At 40.6% G+C, this 18,864-nt stretch overlaps 1 protein-coding gene across 6 annotated transcripts in view; it reads left to right on the forward strand.

Moving 5' to 3' along the window:
* GAB1 (GRB2 associated binding protein 1) overlaps positions 1 to 18,864 on the forward strand; it is a 97,810-nt gene that overhangs the window by 40,503 nt on the left and 38,443 nt on the right. For all 6 annotated transcript variants that reach the window (XM_042870895.1, XM_042870898.1, XM_042870894.1 and 3 more), the window contains exon 2: positions 17,613 to 17,907. In XM_042870895.1, the coding sequence (XP_042726829.1) occupies positions 17,613 to 17,907 (295 nt within the window). The remainder of the gene's footprint in view (positions 1 to 17,612; positions 17,908 to 18,864) is intronic.

Here is an 18,864-nt window from a genome sequence, read left to right on the forward strand (position 1 = left end):
TCTGTAGCTTACTTTGGTTCCTGCATACTTGCTTTCTACGTTATATGTAATAAACTGAATGCCCTCGTGAACGACAGTAAGCAGCCTGTCTTAAAATGCTTATCCTTTGTTTCAAGTGGGGAAAAATATCTTCTAAAATATCTTTATTCTAATGTTTCAGAGAAATGTGGGGCAGAAAGGGGAATTAGAGCCAGAGTAGTTGCAGACTGTTCTACGAAGTTCTGCCTGGAGTTGAGCATGCTGTATGGAATTGCCTGCTGTGTGTATGTCTATATTAAATACTCAAGAGTTATTTTGCTGCCTGAGCCGTTATTATTTTTTTTTTAACAAACCTTCTATGCTTCTGAAAATAGTGATCACAAAATATTTTGTTCCACTGTCGTGCTGTTTTTTTCCTTCCCGCCCCCTGTTCCCTTTCCATAACAGCATAGTATGTGAACCCAAGAAGAAACTAATGTTCTACCTCTTAACTGTTTTTTCTTGTAATATGTTTGTTGAGCTAGCTGGTCTGCTTCCAAAAGTGCAAGAGTGTGTTTATACATCTAGCCTAACAATAGTATCATAACACCAGTTTGTATAACCTGGGCTGGAAATAACAATCTAGATGTTGTGAATCAAAGAGAGCGGTCATTTGTCTGTGCTTTTCTACTGTGTCAGCTCATTTGTATATAATCACTGAAACTTTTTACAGTTCTCTGGGAGATGTGTCATCACTGTGTGGTGTGACAGCTTTCCTAAACGCTTAGAGAAGCTCAGCTATGGCTTCTCCTCAGAGTGGCATCACATGCTGTCATCAGCTCATTCAGAAGGAGTTGAATTTCTATGTCTGGCTCAAGCACATATTACTGGAGAAAATCACCTACAGTATAATAAACTATAGTAAACTATAATTCTGTTCTTGCAGTATTTGAGTAGAGTTGTGAAGAGGTGGAAAGCATGTGATTAATACTGGTTATGCTTATTTATTACTTAGAGAATCACTAAGGTTGGAAATGACCTCTGAGATCACCTAATCCAGCCGTCCACCTACCACCAGTATTTCCCATTAAACTGTCCCTCAGCCGTCCACCTACCACCAGTATTTCCCATTAAACTGGTCCCTCAGTACCACATCTAAATGTTTCTTGTACACCTCCAGGGATGATAACTCCATCACCTCCCTGGGCAGCATGTTCCAGTTCCTGACCACTCTTTCTGAGAAGAAATTCTACCTAATAACTATCCTGAACCTCTCATGGCGCAGCTTGAGGCCATTCCCTCTAGTCCTATCACTAGTTACACGGGAGAAGAGGCTGGTTCTCACCTCGCTGCATCCTCCTTCCAAGTAGTTGTAGACAGTGGCAAGATCTGTGTTGAGCCTCCTCTTCTACAGACTAAGCAATCCCAGTTCCCTCAGCCACTCCCCACAGGACTCATGTTCCACACCCTCACCAGCTTTGTTGCCACTGTCTCAGCACGCTCCATGCCCTCAGTATCTTTCTTGTGGTGCAGGGCCCAAAACTGAATACAGAACTTGAGGTGCAGCCTCAAGTACAGGGGGATGGTCACCTCTCTGCTGCTGCTGGTAATGCTATTTCTTAAACAAGCCAGGATGTCATTGGCCTTCTTGGCCACCCAAGCACTCTGCTGGCTCATGTTTAGCTGAATATTGACCAACACCCCCAGGTCCTTCTCTTCCACACAGTCTTTCATGCATTCTGCCCCAAGTCTGCAGTGTTGCCTGGGGTTGCTGTGGCACAAGTGCGGGACCCGGGCCTTGGTCCCACTGAACTTCATCCTATTGGCTTCAGCTCACTGATCCAGCCTGTCCGGATTGCACTGTAGGACGTTCCTAACCCCACGCAGATGAACGCTTCCTCCCGAGTTGGTATCGCTTGCAGAGTTACTGAGAGTGCACTCAATCCTCTTGTCTGGGTCGTCATTAAAGACATTAAACAGTAAAGGCCAGCTGGTCGGAATATTTTGCTGAAGGTGCCAAGACTTTCTGTTACTTTCCTTCAGTGACTTTAGTTGATGAAATAATTGTTCTGATTTTAAACTGTTTGGACAGTGTCCATCAGCAGCTGATGTAAGGAGTCCTGGCAGTGTTCAGGCTTTTAATGTGCCATGGGGCCTCGTGGTTTAAAGTTTATGGTGAGGAGTGGAAAAAAAAAAGTGGAGCATGTTCTTTGACCTCAAATCAAGCGTCAAGCGATACTTAGAGTTAAACAGACTTGCTTTATCATCCTGTCCTCAATCTTATGGTCTTCATAGCATATTAATATAATTTTAAGTTTGCAAAATCTGAGCTGACTTGCCTCATCTGCTGAAGTCTGTCATATTTTGTATGAAAAATTTTATAATTGAGAATAAGAGTGGCTGCCACTCGAGTATGTCAGCATATTTTCAAAAGTGAGATAGTATTTGTTTGCATATTATTCAGTCTCAGGCCTCCTTACTTATCAGGAAAAATGAGTGCTCTGTAATTATGTCTAGTTTTAGCGAAGTGGCACCTGTCTAATGGAGAACTGACTGCAGCAGTGCAATTATGGGACTTTGTAGGTGTCTTATCTTCTCAGTCAGTGACAGTGAAGACATAATCATTCTGCATCAGCAGCTTCTAAAATTATGGCTTGATGTTGGTCTTTACAGTTCTTCTGTCACGATTCAAGTGGTGAATAAGCAGTGGTATCTGTCCCGCTCTGCTGCACCCCACAGACTCCTGGATCCTTGTCATACTACATAGTACACTTGTCACCAGTAGTTCTTGAAAGAAGAAGGCCTTTGGGGGCTTCTTTGAGTGTGGGAAAATGAGCAACATCCTTTGCTTGAAGTTTGATATGTCTTTATAGTAGTATTTCTTGGATTTATTCAAAGGCAACTGAAAGCAGTTATATAAGCTTATGTAAATGATGTGATTTTTTTTTTTTTAAGAGTTGGATTTTATGTAAGGTTTTTCGTCTTGTTTTTGATCTCACGTCTTCTGCTGTTGCCTCAGGTCACTTCCCATCTTAAGGATTAAATAATGGTCATCTTTATAAAAGAATATGTCTTTGAGAGCCTTCATGGTACAAGTACTGGAAAAATAATCAATTTCATAGCAATCGGGCAATTGCTGTTATTCATAAATAGTTCCAGAATGAAAAGGGTTAAGGTAGGGTTAAGTACCTGCTGGAGGAGGTTATTTTGTCCATTTGAGGTTACCAGCAATTAAAAGTATTTTTGGACTGGTGCATGTGTACCTTGTAATTCTGTTAGATGACAAATAAAATGTAGGAAAACATGTTTTCTTCCCCTTTCCACAGTCACATTGTTCTTAAAGTGCTGGCAGTAGTATGTGCTTCCAGTCAGTAAACAAAGTAGATGTCATTTAGATGTATAGGGAGCTAATTAACTAAGTTCCAGGACACCCTGTTTGAGTTCCTTTGCTGCCTGCAAGTTAAAAATTAAACAATTTTTATAGTAAGTAGAACTCTCAAAAAGTTAAAAACAAAAAAAAAAGACCAAACAAAAAACCCAACCAGTTGGATAATGGAGTGCTTGCTTTCAATGTCAAAAAACAAAACTTAAAAATGTGAAGTACTTTACAAGCCAGATGAAGTAAAGGGACACTTTAACACTTGCGTGTGCTCAAAATCTAATAAGAAATAAAAACAAGAATCTGAAATCTAATTTCTCATGGTACTGTTGGTGGTGGAATGATTTTTATTTTATGTGTTTTTAATGTTGATCTGTGTTCTGTGATGTGATCGGATACAAATGGAGAAATGAACAGTTTCACTGTACCAAGAGAACAGCAGGCTTATTGTTTGCTTTATCTAGTGCGCAGACAGAGGAGGGGATGAAGTTCGATGAGATCAGTAATTCTGTGCAGTTTTTATTCCCTTAGCAGTTATTCATTGGAAGGACGCTGCTGTTTAAAATGAACTCCACCAAAAACATCCCTTGTAGCATAAGTGCTTACATTTTAAAAAGAAAGCAACCCAAATCCTTCTCAGAACTTAAAGGGAAAGATCAGTGATGATATGAAAAATGTTCTTAGTTTTTGGGTATTTTCTGGATTATTAGGGCGATTTATTATTTTTTTTTTTTTAAATGAGGAGTGTTTTGCTTTCTCTTGTTTATCTTAAGAAATGCCTGCCACAGGAATTACATTTCCAGTGCGTTTTAGTGTTGAAAAGATGCCTTTTGAATTGTATATCATCAGATGATAACAGAGATGATTGTATTCATCTACTGCCCAGTTGCACAAAGTACTTTTTTCTTTTTTTTTCAGATCGTACTTACATGTCAGATGCCTTTAACTGAGGGAGATGTGAAACACTAGCCATTGAGTAAACTCAGTGCCCTTTCTTAGGTGGTGAGGTGCCCTGAGCTGGTCAGCTGGGAGCTCAGCCCCTCTTGCAGAGCACTACGCAGTACAGCTGTGGTGGCTCGCCTTTGAATTTAGGGCTGGGAAACAAGTTCCTTCTTCTGTGATAAAACTACATAAATACATTCTTATTTTCTTGTTTACTCAACGTTTGTCATATGATGCAAAACCGTTAGTCAAAATATCCAGAGCCAGGCAGAGAGAGAATTCACAGCAGTTGTCAAGGCAAATGCTTCTTTTTTAGAGGAAACAACAGAAGCTTTCTTTCTTTCTGCTTTCTTAGTTTAAGCGTGCAGATTTAATTCAAGGTGAGTCTGGGAAAAAGTGTAACTTTGAATTTCCCCCTTCTAATGCTTTGCTTTTTCTCTGTCAAATACGCGTACCTCCTCCATATCTTTTGAAATGACTTCTTCGTGGATCCTGTGGGTTGACCGTTCATTTTAGGCCATTGTGTAAATGGTTACTACTTAAAAATAGTTGTGGAGCTAACCTTGCTTCCTCTCTGGGTTTATCAGTTGGAAGCATCTTCTTTTTATCCTATGTGTAAGCGAAGACCTCTTTGGATTGATGACTTGATCTGTATAATGGAAAATCTAGGCAGGATATCCTTTCTCTGTTATTCCTTGGTGTGATGGCATCAGGTTCTGTCTTAAAATGGGGGAAGGGAAAAGGAGGATCCTCTTTACAGGCCAAGTGGTTTCAAGGGACTCTTAAACTGCGAACTGTCAGAGAGCCTCACATTTACTGTCAGCATTGAACCCTTTGTGCTGTGAGCCGTGATTACAATGTGTAGTTTCTGTGCTGAAAAGCTTTCTCACGTGCAGTACAGACATCTTGTATTTGGAAGTTGTTGTGGATACTGTGCTGAAATATACCATGTGGAGCTTCTCTGTAGTTATTTTGAACTTGCAGACCTTAATGAAATACTGCATTGACAGGCTGGATCCAGTCTTAGAATGCAGAAAGGCAGTGTCTGTGCTTCCCCTGCCAACGAAAGAGTATTTATAGTGTAATTCCAGTGGGATTGCCTCTAAAACCACGCAGAGCTCAGTGCAGGGTAGAGGTGCAGTGAACGCGTGATCCTGCGTATCCATGGGGTAACTTTCAATTTTTGTCCTCCCTTATTTCCCTCTGCAAGAGACATATTAAAACTGTCTGTGAAGAGCAGTGAATCCCTTAGTACTGGTTCATTCTGCCCTTATCTTGGTGACCTCTGTGTGTTGTGGTAGAATGGCATAGGAGGAACCTGGAGCCTTTGCGTAGGGTGACAAAGGCGGGACAGAATCATGAGTTTAATAGTAAAGCAAAATAGCAATCAAACAGTACTTGGAATTAAACTAATGAAAAAGAACTACTTTAATTGTCTTTGGACTTTGGAATCTATAACCCTTGAGTTTTCTTGCCAAGATGTTAGTAAAATTTAAAGCATGTGACTTTTATATCGGTAATGAAAATATCTCTGGAGTCATTGCATGTGCTTTTACATGAGGAGAAGATAAAGGTCTTTCCTTCTACACCATGAAGAGCTCTTTGGCTGCTTGACGTTAGGAAGGTCCTTCTCATTAACAGACTGTTTTGTGGCTTTCAATCATGAGACATCTTGACACTCTTGACTGCAGTATTTAAGTAGACTGCTGGTTACGTTTCATACTAGAATGTAATATTCTGTGAGAGGCTAAACTTGGTATTTATCTGAGCACTTCGATAAGAAATTGGTAGAAAAGGCAGAATGCTGTAAGAGTTTTTACTATTGTAAAATGAAGTCAATTCTCTTAATAAGTCATTAGGCAGTGGCCTAATGGCAGACTTCAATGCAGAATCTCACCGGTGTTTTTCCCTAGTTTTAGCCTGGTGCCCTAGGTCTATGTAGATAGCATGCTTTTTAAGCAACAGTTGGAAAACCAGGCAAGGGAAGGCTTTCAAACCTTAAACCCACCCCTCATGTATTAAATCACTCCAAATGTTACAATTGCTGTTATTTTCAGGCCATTGTGTCTACTTCCTGTTGGTCAAAGGTTACGAGGATAGGGTGGTGTATAGTGGGATGGAAAGCTGACAGGAAAAAGAAAGCTTTGCTTGTTTTGGGGTAGACACCACTACAGAAATGGCCAGGACATTGCTTAAGGTTTCTGAGGACTTCAAGAGGTAAACTAGAGAAAACTGTACTTGTTTATTCTTCTTTTTAATTTCTGTGTATAGAAAATGATTTGGGTTAAATGGGGGCTTCCTTAAAGAGTGCTGTCTTTTTCTGCTTCAAATATGCTTTCCCCCCCCTTTTCTGTGTGGGTTCTTTTTTTTTTTTTTTTTTTTTTTTTTTTTAAGAAAAAAAGAAGAAAAAAAAAGAAGTTTAGCTTTCATTTTGCTTTAGGAGTGGACTTGGGAAACTTTCTGAAGCAGCAGCCTTCTGAAGCTCTACCCATTAGCTCACTTGTATCACTAAAAGAGTTTTATGCCATGGAGTGCGAGTAGGAGTTATGTGATGTATTGCTGCATTACGTTACACTGTGTAGGCATACCTGCAGTGCTCCTAGCTTTTCTTGATATTTGTATCGTTGTTCCAGAACCACGTTATTTCTTAGCTGCTAAAGCAGTAGCATGAGTCCTTCAGCTTTGTCAACAGGGCGGCTTGCAACGAGCTGCTACGAGCAGATGCTGTTGGGGGCTCATCGTGCTGGTGTTCAGGTTCCTCTGGTAGGGCTCTTGTGGTAAGCAATTGTGGGAAGGAGACTTGAAGGATTTGGTTTCAGAACAAACCTGGCTTCCTCAGGTTGCTCTGGAGTGGGAAGAAAGAAAATAATAATGGGTCGTGGTGGTGAAGTTCATTAAAACTGCTGATGTAAATAATATGTGCTGTTAAGATATAGGAAACAAAAAACATATTTTTACATGTGTTGATGAGATTGGGCAGCATTTTGTAAGCTACTCAGTTGTTATCCCAAATCATTTCAATCCTCAAGTATGCTAGTGTGTTGTTACGTTTGCTATTAGTAAGCAACATAGCTTTTTAAAAATGTCTTAACCCCTTTGTAACTGCTACTGATCTATCTGAACCTAAAATGAAGTATATCGGTTACAGTCTTGGAAAATGTGTTTTTGTTATAAAAGAAACTAAATTTGGTTGGCATAGCGAAAGAAATGTGCATGTAGTCATGTTGTGCAAATTTGGACTGTGCTCGTTTTCTTAAAAGTGAATTTTTTTCTGGAGTTTTTCAGGTCAGTTGTGAAAAAACTCTACTGAGCATAGTTGCCAAGTGTTCTTAGTGATGGGGGGATGTGTATATCAGACACTAACTTTTATTTCACATTTTTATTTTTTTAGCAGCTGTTGTTTAGCATTCTGTGTCTACATAATTTATGCACATCACAGATTTGTTCATTGGTAGTGAAAAAGCTGATAATTTTGCTCTTAAAATAATGCAAACAGCGCTGAGCATATTTTTTTATTTCTCATCCTTCATTGGAATAAGGAATTCCTTGCAGTGCCTTGCAGTATTTAAACCATAATGTACTGATTCTCCCTATAATGCCTTGGCGGAACAATAGCTTTCCCTTTTCTCTGCATGAAGTGGCTCAAGAAAGTATCATTGCTGGAATTGTGGTTAACTGCTTTGCAGAAGAGGCTGCTGTTTTAGTCCACACATGCTTGACTTGCAGAAACGTCAGCCAGCCTTGCTCTCACAAGGGATGGCTAAGGATAGGCTGTCAACGTGAAGATCACTTAAAATGTAGTTTGGAATTATGGGGTAACTCTGCACTGCCCTAAAATCCATTTTAATTCATCCTTTGTTGAATGTGAATCTGTAGCTCAAATACTTTCTATGAGGGGAATACAAAATACTATATAATCATTTTGTCAGAGGGAACATGCAAGATGCCTGACCTTGTCATGTGTGGAAATCTATGCAGTATGAGCATGCCTCCTGAGTGAACCAAGTGTGAGACATGTAGGTTTGTTGCAGCTCCTATGTCCTCCAAAGGATCCATAATGGAGCCTGACATTGTGTTTTCACACAGTTCTAATATCTTATTTTTTTTTCTTGCTTATAAGGCTTTCGTGAGTGATGAAAGTAGATATTTACAGCAGCAAGAAAAAAAAAAGCTAAATCCGTACAAGATGTGTACAAAATAATTTAGAAAAAAAAAAAACCAAACCCTGGACTTGTGAACTGGAGGAATGGTGTGTTTTTTGTGCCTACGTACAAGCACCATTTTGAAATGACTATTCTGCTATGAGTAAGAAGTGAGCGGACACAGATGGTGGTGTATTTCATCCTCTGCCACTAGTGGGAAAGTAGCTGTTAATGTCAGTGCAGTGTACGCTTGATCTTTCAGCTTCAGATTAATTGCATCTTAACAAGTCTTACTTTTCAGTTTTATATTTCTGTGCATTGCTGTCGTGCTGTATTTGTCAAGATGTGCACTCCTGTGCTCAGGACAGTGGAATTCAAGGTGCAGCTGTCATCTTGTCCAGGTTGTCTTGTGCAGGACATCTGGTCACCACTGCAGTAATCCTTGTAATAGGAAATGCACAGTCATTACAAATAAGAGAGCCTGTCCTGAACATTTTAGTTTCTTAAATTAAGATTTGTGGGGGAGAGAATGTAGCTTTTAATGACGAGCCGATGAAGGAACTGAAGCAGAAATAAAAAGCACCCTCTGCCTTTGACTGATGAATACACAAAACCACTATTTTTTAAATGAATCCATCTGATGCGAAGGCAAATTGTAATTGGTTGAGTGATTGTAAGTAGTATCACAGAAGGTGATCTTCAGGAGGAATCTGAAGGCAGGAGGAGATGTTCCCCTATTGATTCATGGAGTCTTCAGAGGAGAGTCGGGAGAGGAGGGAGAATGTGTTCAATCTGTTATCAGTGGTAAAGCAAAAAGAGATGACTTGCAAATTTAGGGAGGCATTCACTCCTCTTAATAAGAAGCTTAGAAAGATGTTGAGGGACTGCAATGAAGCAGTTTTGGTTGGTAATGGAGAACTTCACAACAGAGATATGGTCAGAAAAGACGGTCCTGGTAGCATTACATTCAGTCTATTAAAGGGGTATGGGGAAGAACAGAGGAAGTTGATCAGAATGTACTTGAGATAGGGAGGAAAAGATGAAATCTGGGAGATGTTCTGAGAGCAAGGGCAACAAGCCAAAGGTGCCATGTGTGGGTGAGGGACCTGCAACAAATATTCTTATGCAATGGTGTTACGCTTTCATTGTTGACAAAACAGTGAGAGAAGGCTGAGCTTACTAGTGTCACAGGCAGCATGCTGCTAGGGAGCTATATGCTAGCCATGCAGGGTGGGTGGTGTGAAGCAGAATAGAATATAAAGGGTAAATTGATGAGGATTCAAAATCACTGGGTAGCTCTGGCTGCCAGGGGTGGGTGAGATGATTTAGGAATCTAGAAGGTCCATCTCGTCACTGGTCCTAGCATGAAGATGTGGTCCTGTAGAACCGCCTGGTTCTACAGGAGGTCCGCACTAGTGCATTAGCTTAGTGAGTTAGTTCTGCTTTGGTAAAGATGCTATGATAGTTCTCTGATGTGCAGGAGTATTGCAGATAAACTAATGCTTGCCATCACAACAGTTCTGACATACTGTGGAGAAGTAGCTAAGTACTGAAATGACTGCTGCTGCTGATCATGAGACAGTAACAGTAACAGTGGATGACGATACAAGCTGTACAGTTAAACTGGGGATAAGCAAGAATCTTTAAAAAAAACAAAAAAACAAAAAACTGTGAAAACGTCCATGCAAAATGTGGAAGGATTATGAAAATATTCAATTAGATTAAGACGTACCAAACAGCAGAGTGCAAAAATGGTCTGACTTGTCTTTTGTCCTGTTTTTGATGCTTTAATTAGCTGTGTAATGCTGGGTGACTAGTTAGTTCACATGCTGAAACATCAGTTATGAAAGAGTCTTCGCAGCGAATCTGTGTGCAAGTATTGTTCTGCTGCATTTGCAGTGTTTTCTTCTGTTTATTTAACAAGCTAAAGTTAGAATCGACAGCACAAGACTAGAAAATGGTGACAATAGTTGGAAAACAGGAAATTTTGGCCTTGTGTGTATTCGGAACAGATGATCAGGATGATGGCCAGGAGAGTGGAAACTTCCACTGAGACTGTTTTTTCCTTATTTTGCTCAGTGAGAAAAGATGGTGTTTCCTGGAAAACAAGTCTTAAGTATTTAAAGAAAGTCATAATGTATCCAGTGTTTTCCTCATTTCACGTTTGTTTGTTTTGCGGCTATCTGTTTACACACTTCAGTGCAGTCGTACTGGAAGTACAACAGTTGGACTGTTATGAAATTTAGGAAGTGAAGTTTCTGTTCTTAGAATTAAGATACCAAACATGCCCTATTTTGTTCCGAGTTTGTTAATTTTGTCTTATTTTTTTAAAGGCACCAGTTTTTCAGGAAGCACGTGTCGGCTGCCAGTAGGTGTTACAACAGTGATTTTCAGAGGCGACTGTTAATTCTGAATTTTTGGTACGGTCTCCTATAAAAGTTTTCTTCTTCGCTTCCGTAAAAGTGCTTTCTGAAAAACACCCGTGTATTTCTACATTTCCATGTGGAAATATAGAAGTAATGATTTCTCAGGGAAAACTTCAGCCAGAATTTTGCAATTTTACCATTCAGGAGTTCTGCAAGCCCTAAGAGTGGCATGTGGAAAAAGTTGTTGTGCTTGAGGTGACGTTGTTGACCATGACCTCTTGGAGCTGCTTCCCGGCAGTCTTCCCAGGTATGTGCCTCGTGGTAATGAAGCTCCCTGCTGACAGATGCCACTGCCCTGTGCCCAACACAAACAGTACTTAAAAGAAATATCATTTGAATACTTGGGTATTTCGCTTGGGCTTCTGAAACGATGCAGAGTGTAGCTCTACTGTATGAATCAGTGGAGTGGCGTTAGAGGTGTGCTTGGCTCAACATACGGGAACAAGAAATGGGAAGGTAAAGAGGGCACAAATACTCAACTTCTTCTGTTTGCTGTCTTTTTTCCTGTTTGTCAGCAGCTATTTCCCTGTTCCTTTTGCTCTGGGAAAAAAAGTAAAGAGAGATGGATGAATTACATGGAAAAGCATAAAGAAAATAAAATGCTGGTGCTGGCAAATGACTCATAAAACCTCAGAAGTAAGCTCAGCACTAAAACAAATGTCCAAGAGAGAATTACAAAGTGACCTTGGGCTGTCTTCCTTACTTCTCTCTGCTTCACACCCTGCTTGTTTTCTGTTTACTTTAGAAGTTCTTTTGGATCAAGGAAATGTTTAACCTATGTTTGTAAAACATCAAGTGTTCTTTTGGATCCTCCCTGTGCCCCTGGGTGAGTCTCTTCTTTCTTCCAAACCGTAGATTAATGCTCTGGAAAAGAAAGATGACAAAAACTGCCCTTGTAACATACTTTTTGGAGTGCCTGAACACAAGCGGCTATGCTTGAAAGATGAGAAGGAAGGTCAGAGATACGTAATATTATTCACGTTTCTGCTGGTCAGCCATAGGGAAAATACTTACGGGTGATGTTACTGGAGAGGGATGCCAGTGATATCTTCTTTGGGCTGGCTTGCTAGTGCTTGCTACTTTTGCAGGATTTTGAGAATGGAAAAACAGGTGGTCACAGAATCACAGAATTGTAGGGGTTGGAAGGGAGCTCCAGAGATCATCGAGTCCAACCCCCCTGCCAAAGCAGGTTCCCTACAGTAGGTCGCACAGGTAGGCATCCAGGCAGGTCTTGAACATCTCCAGAGAAGGAGACTCCACCACCTCCCTGGGCAGCCTGTTCCAGTGCTCTGTCACCTCACTGTAAAGAAGTTCTTGCGCACGTATGTGTGGAACTTCCTGTGCTGCAGTTTCCAGCCATTTCCCCTTGTCCTGTCTCCATTCACCACTGAAAAGAGTCCGGCCTCGCCATTCTGCCCCCCACACCTTAGATATTTATAGACCTGGATCAGGTCCCCTCTCAGTCTCCTTTTCTCAAGGCTGAACAGACCCAGTTCACTCAGCCTTTCTTCATAGGGGAGATGCTCCAGGCCCTTCACCATCTTCGTTGCCCTCCGCTGGACTCTTTCCAAGAGATCCCTGTCTTTTTTGTACTGGGGAGCCCAGAACTGGACGCAGTACTCCAGATGAGGCCTCACCAGGGCAGAGTAGAGGGGGAGGATCACCTCCTTTGACCTGCTGGCCACGCTCTTTTTAATGCACCCCAGCCATTGGCCTTTTTGGCCACAAGGGCACACTGCTGGCTCATGGCCAACCTGTCGTCCACCAGGACACCCAGGTCCCTTTCGGCAGAGCTCCCCTCCAGCAGCTCATCCCCTAACCTGTACTGGTGCATGCAATTATTCATTGGTCATTGTACTAGTAGTGGAAAAACAACTTAAATGACATGAGGATTACGGGTAATAATACTTGGTAAACCCAGCAAGGACAATTGGCCAATTTGTTAGTAAGTGCAGTTGCTTAAATGCATGAGAACAAATGCTGCAAAACGAGCTGTCCAGAACAAATATCCTTTGGCATATTTCACAAGTTTTAATCCTTTAAAAAATTTCATCTAACTGTTTGAGCAACAGCTTGAGGGTATCCACGTGGAACATAAAACACTTTTTAACATAAAAAGGTAAATTATCCATTTCCTCTTGCCCCTTCTTCCTTACTTTCCTTGTCCATTTAGACATGCCTACATGTTTCCACTAGAACCTGAAACAAAATGAGGTACCTTTCTAATAGACGTTGCAAGAAAAGAAATAAATCCTAAAGTAAGTAGGTTTATAGGGGATAGAGCTGCAGGCTATGGTGCTGTTGACGTATTCAGCAGATAGAGCTACGGTAAGGAGACTGTACTCTAAATTCTCTGTATTGCATACAGTCTTAGCTACAAGCTTTCAATTATTATCTGTTTTATTTTTACCTGCTCATAATGCTATTTGAAAAATAATGAATTCCAATCTTACTTTCATCATTTGAGGCTCTGTGAGTGAGCAGTTTGTCATGTTTTAGACTACTTGAAAAACAAGCAAGCAAACTTGTTCCTGTGGTTATGATAGTCTCACGATACGATGGTCTCATGATATAAACAGGACAGTGTTTGGCAGGAATGGTCACATCCTATGGTAGACCAGCTGATACGCTGTGCAGCTCTGGGAGGAAACAAGCTGAGAGTCACAGAAGTCATTTCTTAGTCAGAAGCAAAAGCAGCAAGCCTTGCTTGGGAATAGAGAGCTTTAGAAGCCTGCGTAGGCTTTTGGTGAGCTTTATTCCTGTGACTTTGGTCGTATCACACTTTGAAAAGCAACAGATTTACTTCTGTGTTAGTATTAAATCTGCACGTAGTGTCGTGTAACTAGTTAGTGTAAGTGCATTTGTTAATAGCAGTGTTTTAATATGACTGTTGTGTGTGTGTCTTTCATTAAAAAATAAAAATAATACAGTCTTCTTTCCTCTGTCAGATGCTGTTTTTCTGTGCTAAAGTCAACAGGATTAGGTTAGAAAAGTAGAAAACAAAACAAAAACACAAAACTCAGTAGGTTATGGGATGATTTTTTGTCCTAATACCAATATTGTTTATTCTTGAAAAAATATTTGAGCTGATAATGTATGATTGATAATCCTAAGTGACATGACAGAGCATTAGTAATCACAATATTCATTTGACTTAAACCAGTGGAGCTTCTTGTGTGTGTGCATGATTAAGAGAAATAGCTGCGTGGATTGGAAAGTGCGCAGTAAAATGAGATGCAGAAGCTTCGTACAGGGATGCCTGAAGGGGTTAAAAAGAGAGAAGGGAAAAGATGATTTGCCTAAGTACGTATTTGCACATGTGCATGCTGTTTTTTGAACATTTCTTTTTGGAAAGCAGCTATTAAAGAAGCTCCCTTTATTGCGCATGTAGCACAGGATCTGGTACTTCAGTGAGGCAGTATACAGCCCTCGTTACAACAGCAAATACTGAAATGTTAAAAATAGATCAAGCTTTAAGAATCCCAGATATTTTCGAATAACAAAGAGTAATTTATGTGGGCTCATTTTGCACTTTGACAAAATATAGAGGCGCTTTTGTGCTATGATTAGCAAGGGTGCTGATGTCAGTTCTCTTGTCTAGCTTTTAGCTTTATTCTGCTGCTAAATTGTGCTTTGTACTGTAATCCAGAGAACCTTTGTATCTGCCTTATTAGTGTGTAGTTTATGGAATTGCTTTTGTTTTTGAATATAATCTGTGCCAGTTCCAGTGAGTGTGACTCATTGTATGACTGAGATAAACATTCACATATGTACTATGTGAAAACTCTTCCAAAATAGTAGCAGGTGCTGCTAGGCTGAATTCTGTTATAAGTATTTAATAGTTGCTGTTTTGTAGCCAGAAGGGCTAAAACCAAATTCTGTTTAGCTGGTTGATTTTCTGAATTTGAGTGCTTTTTACTCTTTAATGCTCCACAGTGATTGGTGGGATTGACCAGACAAATTTTTCTCTCGTTAACACAGTATTGGAATTGAACTTCTGTGAAGTATGCTTGGTTGGTACCAAGTTCATTTTTGGTCACAAATCACAAGACAAATCAACCTTACTTCTCAGTAGCTTTTTCCCCCTCTAATCTTCTCATTTAGACACTGAAAATGTCATCTGGGCAAACTGAAGGCTGAGGTTTAAGAGAAATGTTGTTTCTGAATTAAGAACTTTGCAGTCCGTTCTTAACTGTCTGTGGTCAGCCTCATCTGAAGAGAATCCTCTGTTACTGGAGTTTCCTGTTATTACGGAGTCGAAGTTGTCATTTGATTTGGAAATAGGAAACAAGTGCACATTTTGCTGGTATTTTTGGGTCTCTATTACATTGTGCTTAGCAGCTGTGCTACCTGAAGATGCTTCTACTTGCAGTCTAAGTTCACATCCTTCATCTGTTCCGTTTGCCACCTCTGCATTTTTCTGTTCACCCAATGGTCTTGTTGGGACTGCAGAAATCACTGCTTGAGGCGTTGGCTTGATCCACACAGTTCCTCATTTAAAGGCAGCTTCAAAACTATGCTGCTTATTTTATCGAGTATAAAAGTTGTCTAAGATCAAATAAACTTCAAGCAGCTTCATAGGTGGGGAGTGAATCTCAAGCCCTAATTAAGCTGTCTGGTGTTCTTCTCTTTCTCCCATTTTCTATATTACTTTTTCATAACATATTCCTGAGCTTACTACCCAGAATAGCACGTAAGTATCACAGTAACTGGTTTGTGTGGCTCCAGCACAAAGCTGGTGGCACTGGTTTGCAGCTGGAATTTGATGGCACCGCTCTGACTGTCCCTCATGTCTTCCTCCATGAGCTTGCTCAAAGCTTACGCCTTCAGAAAAGTGAAACCCTTTTCCCTGAGAAAACCCATTTGAATCTTTTCTTAATATATTGTCAGAAACTTCTGTTTTTTAAGCTACATCAGTGTGTAAAGGATATCATGTCTTGACGTCCTCTGCTGATACTGTTTCATTCATTTGGCCTTCGGTTCTGTCTGTAATCTGGGTGAGCTGATACCTATTTTTTGGCCGGAGGGGGGTTCTAACATTAGGTTTTGTCCTAACAGGATTTGCTTGTTCACTTTTCAAGTGAGAATGCAACACAGTTTTTTCCAGTGGGCAGTTAGCAGTATGTCTGGTTTCTTTTACTGCGTGTTCCCACGTGTATCTAAAGGGAGATGGCTGGCAGGGAGAGGGAGGGGATTGTCCCCTTTTGCTCTGTCCTTGTAAAGCCCCATCTGGAATACTGCATCCAGGCCTGCAGCCTCTCACACAAAAAAAAGATACGGAGCTGTAGGTGGGGGTCAAAGGAGGACCTCAAAGATGATCAGAGGGCTGGAGCACATCTCCTACAAAGAAAGGTTGAAGGAGCTGGGCTTGTTCAGCCTGGAGAAGAGAGGGCTGCAGGGAGACCTCATTGTGGCTTTCCAGTACTTGAAGGAAGGATATAAACGGACAGAAATTTCACGCAGGCAGACAGTGGTAGGACAGGGGAGTGTGGTTCTGAACTAAAGGAGGAGAGACTGAGGTTAGATATTTGGGGTAAATTTCATTCGGAAGGCAGGCAGTGGCACAGGCTGCCTGGAGAAAGCTGTGGGTGCCCCATTCTTGGATGCACTCAATGCCAGGATGAGTGGGGTGGGGGGCAGCTCTGCCCACAGCTATGGGGGTGGAACTGGGTGGTCTTTTAAGCTCCCTTCTGACCCAAGCCATTTTCTGAGAGACGTTCTACGATTTTCCTGGCATTTGGAGTTTATAACAGAGGATACAATGCTGTTGGTAGAGCTGAGAAACCAGAGTGCAGCACTGAGCAGGACAATAAGAATGCTTGTGATGACATGAAGACGGATAAACGTGAACTTTTCTCTTTTGGTTTGCATTAGTGTCTTTGCAGTGATGGAGCGTATTTAATTGACGAGAAAGAGAGGCCCACAGCAATGAAAGGCAGTTGAGGGTTGACTCGAAGATGAGGCGTTTTAGTTGTGTTTTTCTCTCTGTCCCAGTTCTTCATATTTGCAGCATCCTGGAGGTTGATACAACATATACAGTGATTGTGAAGTTTTTTCTTCTGTGGATGTACCTCCTGCAGGGACTTTTTATGTGGTATAAGGCTAGACCATTGGGTCATTCTTCTACTTCCCCACATCTTTGATGTTTTCTGAAATAATAGCGTAGGTCTTTCTCTTTTAAAAGTTCTGCTGTAAAACATTACGAACTTCTGAGTGCAAAGATTGCCTAACGTCAAGGGAAGCATGCAGTGTGAACACTGTATTCTTTAACTGCAGGTTGCTGTTGTGGAGTATCAATTTAAAAAAAAACATAATCGGAGCTGGAATAAACCAGCCTGAAACAAGACGTTATGGTCTTATTTCTAAATATCTACGCTTAGATGCATTTCATTTTCTTATGCCTGTGGCAGTTACTTTCAGAAGATTTTGGGGCTTTTTTTCCTCTTCTCACCTCCTTATTTTCTTTACTGGATTCATCCTTCATTATTTTTGAATGGTAGCTTAATTATGTGATCTGCTTTTAAAAGCAAAACTAAAATGCAGAAGAAGTAAAGGTTAAAATATGGATTCAATGTTTCTCTAGTCTGCTGTTCTAACAATAAGTAAATGGACTGCATTAAATTCCGCTAACTTAAGTGTCATCTCTTCAAATGGTGGTTGAACTAATTATTACTGAATTCAGCTCGACCTGAAACAACGTACAGAAGGTTTTGAAGTATTATTTCCTACTTCTAATTTTTCTCTTTTTCTTTTATGAATTTTCAGGCATGGAAGAGGAGATGGTTTGTGCTTCGGAGTGGCCGTTTAACAGGAGATCCAGATGTACTGGAATACTACAAAAATGACCATGCCAAGAAGCCTATCCGTATTATTGACTTAAACTTGTGTCAGCAAGTGGATGCTGGATTAACATTCAACAAAAAAGAGTTTGAAAACAGCTATATTTTTGACATCAACACTATAGACAGAGTTTTCTATTTGGTGGCAGACAGCGAGGAGGAGATGAATAAGTGGGTTCGATGCATCTGTGATATCTGTGGGTTCAACCCTACAGATGAGGGTAAGTTTGTTTTTTTTTTCCCCTCAAAAAGTGTCATGTCTACATGCATAGAACATTTCGAAGACCGAATGACTAGTGTTAACATTCACATGTTTTAAAACTCACGTGCACTGACTGTGAAAGTTCTTTCTTGCTGTGAAAGAATGTGAGCAGAACGGAGCAAAGTATTCAGAACTCATTACAAATTAAACATGTCATAGAAAAAAGGATGTTTCTTTTCTTTTTTGCATGATGTTAGGTCTTGAGAAATCTTTAAGTAAAATCATGCTGGACAAAGATTGTCACCAAAGGAAATCCGTTGCGGTGTAGAACGCGTGGCTCTGTGATCAGGAATGAGTGCAAAATGTCAGGATTCTAATACTGCTGTGCCTCCATCTGCTTTACAACTTGGAAAAAAATATGCTCCCTTTACTGGCTGAAACAAACAATAACTTGTAGTTCTCCACTATCCAGCTCAAATGCTACCAAAGCAGTCATTGTGTGGGACCAGCGTTGTGGAAAGAAGGTGGCGTTAAATGCCGACAAATACATTATTGCCATTGCTTGTCCTGAAACTGTCCTTATTTATTATTATTCCTTCTGAAGGGTAGCGGGTGGCATGACTTTCTGTAGTTATGTGCATAGTCCCAGGAAAGATTAAATAGGAGCAGTTAAGTATTGTGAATTAAGCATATCAGAGAGAAAAGACTGCAATTAAATCCCTCATTTTTTTCTTCTGGGTTATGCATTGAGGGAGGGGAAGGAGACCACCCACAGCACATATCTCTTAAGTGACTGCCACATGATTCAGTATTCAATCTGATAGATGTGTTACAAATGAGAGAAAGGTAGACAGGTGGTTGTTTTTTCATGGATAACAAAATAGTGGCCCAGTGCAGCCACGAATAGGAAACACCTAGAAATTATTGTTTCTGGGGACAAGCTAAGAGTCTGGATGTGAAGAGAGCACACACTTAC

Source organism: Lagopus leucura, unplaced genomic scaffold (genome assembly GCF_019238085.1).
Source record: "Lagopus leucura isolate 7727_CA_CO unplaced genomic scaffold, USGS_WTPT01 Super-Scaffold_100004, whole genome shotgun sequence".
NCBI lineage: Eukaryota > Metazoa > Chordata > Aves > Galliformes > Phasianidae > Lagopus > Lagopus leucura.